General features: G+C 39.7%; 2 protein-coding genes across 3 annotated transcripts in view; one reads left to right on the forward strand and one right to left on the reverse strand.

Moving 5' to 3' along the window:
• Positions 1 to 760: 760 nt before the first annotated feature.
• On the reverse strand, positions 761 to 5,400 carry C19H2orf15 (chromosome 19 C2orf15 homolog). 2 transcript variants are annotated; one of them, XM_016221295.2, is made up of 3 exons: positions 5,370 to 5,400; positions 4,776 to 4,893; positions 761 to 1,574 (listed from the first exon to the last, which is right to left on the reverse strand). In XM_016221295.2, exon 3 carries the CDS (start codon positions 1,522 to 1,524, stop codon positions 1,249 to 1,251), a length of 276 nt encoding a protein of 91 aa, XP_016076781.2. In that variant the 5' UTR covers positions 1,525 to 1,574; positions 4,776 to 4,893; positions 5,370 to 5,400; the 3' UTR covers positions 761 to 1,248. The 2 variants fall into 2 exon arrangements, with proteins under 2 accessions (XP_016076781.2, XP_016076780.2); XM_016221294.2 differs by lacking the exon at positions 5,370 to 5,400 and having other exon boundaries at positions 4,776 to 5,062.
• A 3,816-nt stretch (positions 5,401 to 9,216) lies between these two features.
• LOC107543708 (testis-specific gene 10 protein-like) overlaps positions 9,217 to 13,313 on the forward strand; it is a 53,243-nt gene continuing 49,146 nt past the window's right edge. Inside the window, exons 1-2 of the mRNA XM_087828083.1 lie at positions 9,217 to 10,281; positions 10,600 to 10,947. The gene's annotated coding sequence lies outside the window, so the exon portion shown is untranslated. The remainder of the gene's footprint in view (positions 10,282 to 10,599; positions 10,948 to 13,313) is intronic.

Below are 13,313 nucleotides of genomic sequence, written 5' to 3' on the forward strand. Positions count from 1 at the left end.
CTCTCTGAACATTTTACTTTTTCCTCCTGTCACATCACAGTTTGTATCTTATATAATTACTATCTGATGTTCTACCTTCCCTGGTAGCCAGATAGTAAGCACAATAAAGGCAGTAGCTATCTTACTCACCTCTATATCCCCAGCACCAAGCCCAGTGCCAGGCTAGGTGAACAAGTGAATGGTTTGTGTATTTTTTTCTCTCCCAAAGAATTATGTTCTGTAAATGATAAAAAGCATCATCTTATTGGTTATGCCCCATTCAGCTTTTTTTTTTTTTAAAACTCTTGGCTCAGTATTTCCTACAAATATATTACATTTGTTTAGTACTGTCTGATTTATAAAATACTGCTTCTCCTAAAAGGAGATGTCTTTCCCTTTTTGTTTTTGACTGTGAAGATTACTCAATTGGGCATTAGATATAGTCATCAAATATTAAAATATAGGAAAATGTTCAAAACATACATAATATAGTTACAGCTCACTATATGTCCAGACACAAAATGGTTTAATTTCATCTAACATTACTTGAGACAATACTGCTGTTTCAAACTACTACATATTTCAATAAGTGGCAAAATGATATATATATATAAAACAAGAATTTTAAGGCTATTTTCTTATATTAAATATTGGTAGTGTAAAATGGTAGCATCTGTAAGATAAACTATTACACTTCGAAATAACTAATTTGTAACTCTGAAATGAATTCAATATGGAGGGAAAAAATAACAGTTTTAAAAGGATGATTTAAAACGTGAAATGCTTTTCGAAGTATGCATTTAATGGTCTTTTGCATAGTTTATTTACAGTGAACTTTTACAGAACAGAAATGCAAAAATGCAGGAAGATAAAGTCCCCTCAAGCAAAATCCAAAACTGGAAATCTAACATACAAAATCGATACACCAGAAATAGTGTGACATACTGATGTCAAATTGTAAATACTTTATAATTAATATATTTTGGTGCCATTCAAATACTGTTACTCAAATACTCTGATTTTGACAAGGATAGAACATAATACCAGAGAAATCTGCTTTGAATTTTGGAGCGTTTTTTGTCCCTAAAGCAGCTATTTTGAGTAGGTGTCATCTAAAAATGCAGTCTAAGGTGATTCACAAACAGTGGGAAAAAAGCAGTCATCTTCCTTCATTTTGTTAGGTTTTCCTAATGAGGTTAAGTTCTCATTCAACATGCCCTCTTAGTCAAAAGCAATTTTTGGTTTCTGTGGTAATATGTACAGATAACTTCATTCCACATCTGTCATTTCTATTCCATCACTTTCTTTAACATAAACCACTGAACCCAAGGCTTTCTCTGAAAGAGATCCTGTGCCATTCTCTTTACTTCTTGTAAAGTTTTCTTGGTTTGTGTCTTCTAATCTTATTTTCTTGGTGTTTTGAAATAACTGAGTCACTGGTTCCAACTTGTTTTTCTCAGTCCCTTGCATTAAGTGATCATCCACTTTTGAATCCATACACATAGCAGATACCTGAGTAGCAGATTTACTAAGAGAAAATCCCATTGGAACAGCTGAAGAAATACAGTAGTGGAAACGTTTCTTCAACTTGATTGCTTGAGGGGGAAAAAAATGGAACCAAGTGAATACAGTGGGAATTTCAACCAACTTCATGGCAATGTTTGTTTTAATGGAATGTCATGGTGATGATGCCAAAATAAAAAGTAAAACATTTCTACATCTCAGTGTTTACATTTTCTCTGTGGGAGGGGTCACAGGTTCTATAGATTCTTTGAAATTCTATTTCAAAAGGAATTTACCAGACTTTTTATGTTTCATCACTTTTCAGGAAATAATAGAACTTCTCTACGTAGCCCTTTCTACCATTCTTGCTATCAAAAATTTTTATTAATTATTAATGGATTAAAGAAATAATTACTGAAGTCCAAATACTCTGATAGGTGTTCTCCAAAAAATAAAGATGGCCAAACAATTATAAACATTTACCAAGTAATAACACACCATCAAACTATATGAAGCAAAAACTCACAGAACTGAAGGGAGAAATAGTTCTGCTCTAATAGTTGGAGACTTCAATACTCAACTCTCATAATGGATAAAAAAAACCAGACAGAAGACAAGAAAAAGAAGATTTGAAGAACAAATTAAAACAAGTTTGTGGTAAGTTGTTACAGCAGTAGTAGGAAACATACACAAAATAAAAATCTGTCATCTCAAACTCCTCTCTTGTCTCCTCACTCTGTGTCTGCACCATGACCTCACTGCTGTTCCTCAAGCACATGTCATGCCAAACCTCTCCTGCATCAGGGCCTGTGCACTTCCGGTGCCCTCAGCCTGAAGCAATTTTTGAATTGCAAACCATTTCTGTTGGGGATGATTGGTGGCATGGGGCCTGCGACTAAGGGGAGCCAGCTGACTTCTGCTTTCGGCCATGATACAGAAAGGGACCAGATATATCCTCATGCCCTAAATATGCTAAAAACAAAACAACAACAAAACACCAGAAAACAAACAAAAAAACAGACAAAACACATGAAACCAGGGTTTTGAGATGTTGGGCAACAGGCAGTGCAGGAGAGTAATCCCTAACAGAAAGGAAATAAGGTGAGCCCTGGGAGTGTTCACTGCTTGGAAATTTTAGGCTTCAGCACAAGGAGGGGGAACCTAAATTGAGTTAGTTATTTCAAGGAGTTGAGAAGGGAGAGTTCAGGGTTTGTGGAGGCCAAGGTGGCTAGAATTTGAAGAGAGAGGGGCAGTAAGAGAGAGCTCCAGAGATTTGCAGAGGATTCCCCACAATCCTTTGGCTGAATACTGATCAGTGCATATGTATAAGTAAACTATTGAAGTCTAGGAAAGAACCAGCAAAAAGGAGAAGGCACACCCAGTGCCAAGAATAGAGTTCCCAATAGCCAGAGTGGAAAGAACTCCTCATACATGGAGCTCTGAAAAAAGTCCTGACAAAGGTATTGGCTTGGTAATGGGGCCAAATTTGCTCTAGATAAAGACTATTTTGGACCTAACAAAGCTTAAAATAAGCTTTTAATGCAGCACTGTCCAATAGAACTTTCTGCAATGATTGTCCAATATAGTAGCCAGTAGCTGTGTGTGTACATTTGAAATGTACATTGTACAAATGAGGAACTAAAATTTAAATTTTATTAACAAAATCAAATAGACATTTGCATTTTCTACAGGGCAGCTCTACAGGATCAAACTGTTTCCAAGTAAACTTACTGCATCTCAGAACAAAGCCTAAATATATTTAAAGAAAAACAAAAACCTTCAGCACTACAATGTAAAAGCTGCAGTGTCTGGTAGCCAATAAAAATTTATGAGCTATGGAAACAAGCATAAAAATATGACCCAAAAGAGGGGAAAAAAAATCAATTGATAGAAACATACCTGGAAAGGTCACAAATGATAGAATTAGCATGCAAGGACCTTAACAGCTATTTTAATATATATTCCATATTTCCAAGAAGGTAGAGCAAAGCACGTGCATGATGAAGAAAGAAAAATGGAAGTTATTAAAAAAAAACCCACATACTTCCAGAAATGAAAATACAATTCTAATGTGAAAAAAATCCCATTGTGGATGGGATTAACACTGCCAAAGGAAAGAATAGTGAACTTGAAGATATAGAAACTATCCAACTTAAAAAAAAAGAGCCCAGTGGGGCGTGGCCCAGCAGTTGCGCCTGGACCTAGGATCCAGGAGATCACAGTTTGCACATGCCTGGGTTGTGGGCCCGATCCCCAGTCGGGGGTGTGCAGGAGGCAGCCCATCAATGACAACTCTCTCATCATTGATGTTTCTACCTCTCCCCCCTCTCCCTTTCTCTGAAATCAATAAAGATATATTTAAAATAAAATCAAATAGCATCAAGCAGCTTAACATGCAATTGGAGCCCCAGATTTTTGAGACCATGGAGGTACTCAAAGGCAAAACAGGTTTTTCGTAGTGAAACTTGTGAAATGAAGGAGAAACGAAGGGAATAGAAAACTCAGACCTTAGAATTGCAGCCGACTGTCACAAGGAGAGTGCAGAGACACTAGGGAAGGGTTAGTTGGGGAAAGATGGAGCACTGACCACTCTGGGTTTTTATTGAGGGAAGAAAATTTTTACTTTCTTGGGCTTGGGAACAAAATTAATAGTCCTTGATATAAATAAAATAAAAAAAAATCTTCACACCCTGGTTTGGCCATAAAGAATCTTCAGTAACATCTAGGTGGTGTACATAAATGCTTACATTTTTTTGTTTTTTCCCTAAGGGAAGTACGTTCCTACCTCTTATATTAATAATCCCCTCATCCCCCCAAGGCTTAAACTCTAATAAGAGTTTTGAAGTTCGTACATTTTTGCCTATTTCTTTTCAATGCTAGATGAGAATCTTAAAAATAATCTTAGTACCTGAAGAGAAAATGAGATTATACATTGTTCTCCCTAAAATAAATTTTTAGGCTAGTCTTTGAGAGTTCATGCTTCTTTGTAACTATTAATTAGGTATAATTATATTTCAGAGGAAATGTACCTCTTAGGGCCTCTGACTTCTTTATTAAAATAGCAACACTCAATTTAATTTTTTGGTATCTAGCTATACTTACAAAGTATACGATATCTGAAAATGAATGCTACAAAATGTGAGAAAATGTAACAGCGCACATAATGATGAAAAAAATCAGAGCAGAGAATAGAAAAACATGGCACTTAAATATACTTCTATGAAGAAATTTGTTCTAACATAAAATTCGTTATGCCTGCCAATAACATGTTGTGGGAAGAAATGAGTACTTACCTGGCAAAAACAGGAACTGTTAGTCTCTTCAAATGTGAAATTACTTTTGAAATGCACAGGCGAATACTAAGTCAAGATAATCAGAGCACAGCTTTAAAAATCTAGTTCTCTATTTCATCTGTGGAAAAGACAGACAAAGCCACCATTAAAGTTCAGAAACCCTTGGGTTATTTAAGAAAGGTGGAACATGTTAAACATTAAATATTTCAAAGACATTTCTTTTCAAGCAGGGCTCCAAAAATTTAGGATAAAATGCAGTTCTCATTGTTTTTTCACTAAAAAGCTCCTTTTCCAAATTTTAGGTAATCGTGATTAATTTTAACATAGTTGGATAGCCAAAAATATTGTAAATTAAAATAGTGTTCCCTAAGACAAGTTTAAATGATACTGAACAGGAAAACAATAAAATATTAAGTATGAATGACGTAGTAGACCCTTTCCTTTTTTTGTTAACCATCACCAGTTTTTCTGGAAAGGGACTGGCGTGTGGAGAAGGAATAGCAATCAGGAATCTGTGCTTTCGTTGCTAGTTCAACCCTCACTGGGCCGTGCAAGGCTGACCGGGGCGCGGGTCTGCAGGCCCCCGGCGCTCACCGAACAGGGCGGCTCTCTGGCTGCCGCAGCAGGACCCCACCAGGGATGCGTCCCCAGCCCCGGCTGCGGCGGCAGGGCGCGCCGACCTCCCAGCGTCCAAGAGCAGCTCTGGGGAACCAGGAGTTTACTGAACGTGGGTCCAGAACGGTGCCTGATCTCTGGCAAAAGTGGCCCAAAGTCGTAGCAGCAAAACAGCAGGTGTTCCAGAGCTTTGGGAAGGTGGCGGAAGGACACAGAAGCCTGCGCATGCGCGTCCCTTCCGCGTGAGGCTGCGGGCCGCAGGTAGTAAGAACTAAATGATGAAAAAGGGGTGGTGGCTGGTTACTAGGAGACCGGACGCTCACGTGGGCGTCGAGGCGCTGCGCGAACGTGCGCCTGCGCGGCGCGGACGAACCAGAAAAAGGCCTTTCCCAGGCATCTGCCAAGACTGGAAAGTGGACCTACGCCTCGCTACGTGCGTGGGTGCGCGCGCAGGTCTTGTAATCCCCGCGAGAGTAAGGGTCCAGCCAGGTACGCGTGCGCACGGGGACGTAGGGCGCGCGGGACTGGAGCGGAGCGGAGTCCGAGAGGCGGAGGACAAGCCGGGTTCAGGTACGGAGCGTGAGGGCGGGGCCGGCGGCGCTAACCGCCCCCGCCCCCTCCTCGCTGCGTCCGGTCTCCCTCCACCTCCACCGGGGCGGGGGCCAGGTCGGTTTGGGGTGGGGAGGAACGGGAAGGGGCGGAGGATGGAGGGGCGTGGGATCTGGGTCCCAGGCTGAGGCGCAGGCCTGCCAGTCGCCGGGCTGAGCTCTGAGGTCGGCGGGCGGAGAAGTCCGGGTAGGGACCTGGCGCTCCAGGTGGGAGCAGCGGTGATGCGCCGGGCTGGGCTCAGGCAGCTTATGGGCCCGAAGGCCTCTGAGAGGGCGGCTGCAGGAGGGAGCGTGTGGCGGGGTGGGGGCTGTGGGTGACCCCGAGGTAGGTGGTCACTGCCTGAGCTGCTGTGAGGGGCGGATCGAGCCGACTTGCGGCCCCGGGAAGCCCTCCAGGAGCGAACTTTTCTCCAGTGGCGGTTTCTTAGTAGCTTAGGGTTGAGCCCAGTTCCCGGGTGACCGCTTCGCGTCGCTTCCTGCGGCAGCTCTTCGCTTGGCTTGCGGGGGAGACTGTTCGGGTTAGAAACGCTCTGCACTGGAGCTGAGAATTTGAAGTCAGAGATTTGGGAGTTCAGCCTGGCTTATCCTGACTCCCAGCTCCGCACTTCTAAGCCTGTCTGTAGACCTTGGGAGGTAAAGGGCCGAGGTTACATAGGCATTTGCATGAAAATCTCATATAATTTCAGTAGACATTGCACATAGGAAAGGCAGGGAAGCTGGCTTTTGTTTGAAAGAACAGTTGAGACGAATAACTCAGGCGATAACATGGACCTGATACCTAAATATGTATAGGAATACTTTTTTTTTTTTTTTTAAATAGTCAAGGAAAGCGTCTTCCGGGACAGTTTGCAAAGATGACGGTGCCCCAGAGTTTTTCTCCTACTACATGCCCTTGTATCTCAGGATATTCGGTGTTTTAAATTTCCTCTACTGGCATTTCAACTACACTTTTTAGGAGGTAGGGTGGGATTGGGGTTACCTGTAAGGAAATAAATAGAATAACAGTCGGTTTTTAAGTAAAAGAAAATAGGTTAGTTATATAATATAGAAGGAGAGTGTCACACCATTCAAATCTAATATTGATTCATCATTATTCTAGCTATTTATAAATTTGAGAATTGAATAAATGTGACTGTTACAGTCTGATAGTATGAACTGAAACAGTGATAGGGATGGAAGAAAAGTACTTGAGAGAGATTTTAGTGAAAAGATTAGTAGGATTTGATGGCCAACTAGATAAGTTGAGACAGTGAGAGGAATTAGTAATAATAGTAATTAATAATAATAATATATAGCACTTGTTTTAGCCAGACACTTTTTAACTGCCTTACTTATGTTGATTTGTTTAATCCTCACAACAGCCCTTTGAGGCAAGTACTGTTGTTATTCTTATTTTATAGCTGAATCCATGGCCAGAGAAGTAACTTGCCTATAGTCAGTCATGCAGCTAAGAAGCAGCAGAACAAGGATGGTGAACATGCTAATGAACATGCTAATGAACATGCTCTTAACCACTGTGCTGTGTTACTTCCCAGTTGAGAATGATTGTGATTCTAGCTTGGATGTTTATGATAACAATTTGCTGTTTGCACCGTACTTTTACTTGCATCCTCTGAGATCTGTACAGGAACACAAGTTCCATTCATAGTCCCATTTAGGGATCGTGGGAATGTGGAAGATATTCAGGTGGCAAGCTAGGCATGGGCATTTCAGATACATTGATGTCTCTCCTTTTTTATTGCCTCCAAAACTAATGCAAGGAAAGTAGCAACTTTAATATGATAGCTCACAATTGTCAGATAGTCTCTTGGCCTCTTCCTACTTTTAATTTCTAGATTAGTCTTATAGGTAGTTTTATAGAATCCCCACTTGACTGTTGAGTTTACCAAAGAGAAGAAGGAAAATTCAATTTTATTTGCTTTAGTACACTGCTGTTTTATCAACCTCGACAAATTTTTATGACACCTTCCTATTATAGAAACAACTCTGTGCAGGTTGGGGGAGTACAGAGAGCTCTAGGACGTTGCTTGTTCCTAACATTCTAATGACCGTTTGAGAAAGATTTACATCCAGAAAAACCAAATAGCTACATAAATTGTTCTGTAACCAATATATACAGAAGTCTCACTGAAGAAGTGATCACTGATGGAGAAGACAGAAAACCTCCTAGAGAATGTGGAATTCAAGCTGAACCTTAGAAGTGTCTAAGTGTTGAAAAGGGTGAGGGCAAGGCTTATGAATAAAGATAACATGTTTCTGAATCTATAAAGAATGTGTGGAGTAGTTTGGAATAGTTTGTCTTTAATAGAGGGATTCTTGGAGGTGTCAAGTGGGAGATGAATTTGGCGATGTGGGAAGGGACCAAATTATGAAGTACTCTGAATGCTAGGCAGGTTTAGACTTTAATTTCCCTGAATTAATTTGGGCTGGGGCCTATTTTAAAATAAGAAGATGGAGAATAAATATTAATTCAGGGCTTGTTTTATGGGAATTTTATATGGGTCTAGTCTCTGTACTAGCCAAATAGAGATCACTGGGCAGCTTTTTAGAGATGCACCATTTCAGGCCTGTTGTGAATAAAAATCTGCATTTTTAACAGAGTTCTCAAGGGATTCCTATATTCACTAAAAATTGAAAAGTACTGCTATCGTGAAAGTCATTTGATTCTGTTATTCTAAGTCAAATTTTTATAACTAGGAACATGCTTTTCAACAGAAACTGTGTAAGAAATGGTAGTTAGGATTTCAGCCTACCCCATAAAGGCCTAAATGACTCATAATTAGAAGTACTCTGTGGGATCTAATGCTTAAGTTGCAAGTGAGGCAGTAACTGCTGGAATGAAGAACAGAAAAGCAGCCTTGTGTTTTGTTTAGGGAAAGGAAAAAAGGGAGGTAAATCTATCACACTGCTAAGTGCTGAATTAGAGTGTTATGGGAAAAATCCTGATCCTGTAATTTCCCGAGATTTTGGGGAATAACAGCTGTGTTGCCAGGAGACACCTATGGTGCTTGTAGAAATTATCTCTCCTTAACATCAAGGCAGCCTAGAGTCAGGGAAAGAACAAATTATTTTCCTAAATTACACAATTTCTAAGATACATTGTCAAGTAAAACACAATGCAGAGTAGTAGGTATAGTATGTCAAAGTGAAATATCTTGTTATTTTTCCCATGTACAAATATGTGCATGGGAAAAATTCCTAGAAATGTAATTTATACAGAAGCCATGTGTATTTGTAATGTTGCTGGACACATAAATATTGTGTCAGTTTATACTGCCACCAGTGACGTATAAGTTACATATCCAACTATTTTCCTTGCCAGTGTGATGGCTTAAAAGGGTATTCAGTGTTGTTTTAATTTGTATCACTCTAAATGGTGAGACTGAATATTTTTAAATCAATGTAAAAGCCATGTATGTGAAATATCCATATTCTTTGCCAATTTTTCTACTAGGGTATTCTTTTTCCAGGAATTATTTATATATTAGGGAAGTCAGCCCTTTGTGATATAGCTAGCAAACCTTTTTGTTAATATACAAAAGCAACAATTAACAGGTTGCTAATGGCTGCTATATTGGAAAACACAGGCCTAGAGGTCGACTACTTAATTTGCTGGCAACCAGATATGTCCTTAGTACATTGATTGCGAAGGGGATAGGATGGGGTATGCCTTTTTTTAAAAGCATGTTAAGGTGCCCAGCTGGTGTGGCTCAGTAGTTGAGTGTCGACCTAGGAACTACGGTTCGATTCCTGGTCAGGGCGCATGCCTGGGTTGCAGGCTCGATCCCCAGTGGGAGGTGTGCGGGAGGCAGCTGATCCATATTTCTCTCTCATTGATGTTTCTGTCTCTCCCTCTCCCTTCCTCTCTCTAAAAAACCAATAAAAACATATAAAAAAACAAACAAAAGCATGTTCAATATTGTAGTTTTATATTTGGAAAACACTCAGAAAAGTTTTATAACATAAAATTTTAAGAAAGTAAAGCTTGCTTTGCTGGTGTGACAAGGTTAGAAACCGTTGAAAATGTATCTAAGAATGTTGTTAATTTTTAAAATTTAAAAATTTGCTGGTGTGACAAGGTTAGAAACAGTTGAAATGTATCTAAGAATGTTGATAATTTTTAAAATTTATTGATTGTTGTGAGAAATCACAAAGCTGTTTTAAATTGAATGCCTCGGTATTATGCCCATTCTTTCCACTAGGTTACCACCAAAGAACATAATTTTGGGACTCCCATTTCTGAAGCTGAAAAGTACCACAATACTCTCCAGCTAGAATAAAAAGTGAGAAATCAAGATAAATTTATCTCTACACTGAAATTACAGGTTACATTTAATTTATATATGTATTTCCCTCAATTAATTTGGGCTGAGGCCTATTTTAAATTAAGAAGATGGAGAATAAATATTAATTCAGTGCTAGTTTTATGGTTTTTTTATGGGTCTCTAATCATTTCATATTTATCTTAGCCATTTTGATACACATAGATTCAGAGTCAGTGAGTGCAAACTATGTGCCAAGTGTTGTATTAGGTGCTTTCAAGTACAAAATCTCACTTCTTCCCAACCTTGTGAAACAGTGATGTTACTTCTGTTTTACAGACATGGAAGCTGAAGTTCCAAGAGGATAAAGAATTATGATACTGAACTAATGAGTGACAGAGCTAGGATTTCTCTGAGCTCCCAAGTTAGCTAAGATTTGAACCCAGTTCTCTGAACTCCAAATTCAGTATTGTTTGTCTTCTCCTGGTGCCTGATCTGTGGTGTAGCTATTAATAAATGCCATTAAAGGAAAGAGAGTCTTTTGGGAAGAAGGAGTAGACTTACTTCCCTATTTCTCCTACGAAGTACAGCTAAAACCCTGAACGTTACATATAAAGCAAGCAGAACACTGATAGGTGGGAAGAAGAAGGAAGACTGACTAGGGGCCTCAACACAGTGAATGACACGGTGAGTTCCTGGATTTTAGTTTTGTTCCATATATTCCAGACAGAGTGCTGGGAAAACTGGCCCTCAGAAACAACAGTGGGTGCAGACAAAGAAAGGTCTCAGAAAAGCCATCTCTCTCTCTAGCCAAAGGACTAGAAAAGGGACAGCCTAGCAAGGCAGACTACTTTTAAACAACACAGTAGAAAAACTATAGCCCCATTCCTGCCAGCAAAAGCTAAGCAAAGAGCCAAGACTACCCTTGCCAGGCTATAATAAGGATCCCCAGCTGCAGCTCATACACTACCCCCCAACCCCTACCAAGTTCTCCATCCCAAGAAGGTGGTATCGAAGAAGGCTGAGTTGAGAACCAAGACTTTTGTACCCACAAGGCAGTAAGGGAAGTTCCCAACTTTGCACTGTCAGTGGAAACCACACAGGGAGCCTACACATCTATCCCCACATGGTAGTAAGAGGTGTCCCCTTTCCTCCTTGCTGGAGTGATGTCAGAGGAGACATACTGCAGAGTTAGGGCTTTTACCATAACCCAGCATTAACAAGTCCACCCCCCACAGTGGAGGACACATGAGAGCAGTAACAAGGCACCTCTGATCTTCTTAGCTGCGAGGTATCAGCAGAGGCCTAGCAAGGAGCCTGAACTTCCATCCCTGCCTAGGAATAACAGCAAGCCTCACCTTCTCTAGATGTCCATGGAAGCCTCGAGTAGAAATTGGACTTCATCCCACCTAGCAGAAACAAGGCAGTATTCCTCTTTTCTAGCTGGAGCAATGTCACAGGAAGCCTACTAAAACAGCAGCTGGAGTCTTAGAATGTCAAGTTTCAATAAAAATTAAAAATCATTCCTCATCCTAAGAATTAGGAAGATCTCAATTTCAATGAGAAAGGACAATCAAGATATGCCAACACAGAGATGAATTAGACATTACAATTATCTTAAATCAGACATCTTATAAATGCTTCAGCAAGCAATTTTGGGCATGCCTGAGACACACACTAAAGGAAATAGAAAATCTCAGCAAAGACTTAAAAGATAAAAAGAAGAGCCCAATGGAATTTTGGAAGCAACTAAGTTCTTCAGTAAGTGAATGAATAAACAAACTGGTGCATCCATACAATGGAACTATAAAAAGAAATGAGTTATCAAGCCACAAAAACATAAAGGAACCTTGAAAGCGTATTGCCAATCTGAAAGGGTTATATACTCTGATTCCAACTATATTACTTGGAAAAGATAAAACAGAGACACAGATCACTGGTTGCCAGTTATTTATTTATTTATTTATTTATTTATTTATTTATTATTTTTTAAATATATCTTTATTGATTTCAGAGAGAGGAAAGGAGAGGGAGAGAGAGAGATAGAAATAGCAATGATGAGAGAGTCATTGATCAGCTGCAGCCCGCAACCCGGGCATGTGTCCTGACCAGGAATCAAACCCCGATCGCCTGGATCCTAGGTCAGTGCTCAACCGCTGAGCCATACCCGGCTGGGCGTTGCCAGTGATTTAGAGGGAGGGAGTGATGAATGTAGCACAGGCGATTCTTAGGATAATGAAACTATTCTGTACGATACAATAATGATGAATACTGTCATCATATCTTTGTCAGAACCCATAGAATCTACAACCCAAAGAATGAACCCTAATGTAAACTATGGACTTTAGTTAATAATGTATCAATGTTGGTTTATCAGTTGTAACATGTACCACACTATTACAAGATGTAAGTAAGAGGGGAAACTGAATGTGTTTGGGGAGGCGAGGGGTTTACAAAAGATATGTGGGAAATCTCTAATTCCTGATCAATTTTTCTGTAAACCTAAAAATGCCTATTAAAAAACAAAGTCTATTAAAAATGCATAGTATAAAATATTTCCAAATTATATATCTGATAAGGGATTAATATCCAGATATATAAAGAACTGTTACAGCTCAACAACAAAAATTCCCAGTTTAAAAATCGGCAAAGGGCTTGAATAGACATTTCTCCCAGAAACACAATTGGCCAATAAGCACATGAGAAGATGCTCAACATCACCAACCACTAAAGAAATGCAAATTCAAACCACAATATTACTTCATACCCATCAGGATGGCTATTATCAAAACAAAGCACCACTCCTCCCCCCAGGAAATAACAAGTATTGGTGAGGATATGGAGAAACTAGAGCCCTGTACATTACTAGTAGGAATGTAAAAATGGTACAGCCATGTTGAAAAAGTTTAGTAGAGCCTCAAAAGTTAAATACAGAATTTATAGTATGATCCTAGCTATTCCATTCCTAGGTATATCCTCAAAAGATTAAATGCAGGTCCTCAAACAGATATCTGTACACCAGTGTTCATAGCAGCGGCATTCAAAGCAGCAAG

This window comes from Miniopterus natalensis, chromosome 19 (genome assembly GCF_054644295.1).
Source record: "Miniopterus natalensis isolate mMinNat1 chromosome 19, mMinNat1.hap1, whole genome shotgun sequence".
In the NCBI taxonomy this organism is placed as follows: Eukaryota; Metazoa; Chordata; class Mammalia; order Chiroptera; family Miniopteridae; genus Miniopterus; species Miniopterus natalensis.

Bases quoted from the DNA above. Each gene is read 5' to 3' on its own strand.
- C19H2orf15 (XM_016221295.2), bottom strand. From the start codon at position 1,524: ATGGGATTTTCTCTTAGTAAATCTGCTACTCAGGTATCTGCTATGTGT.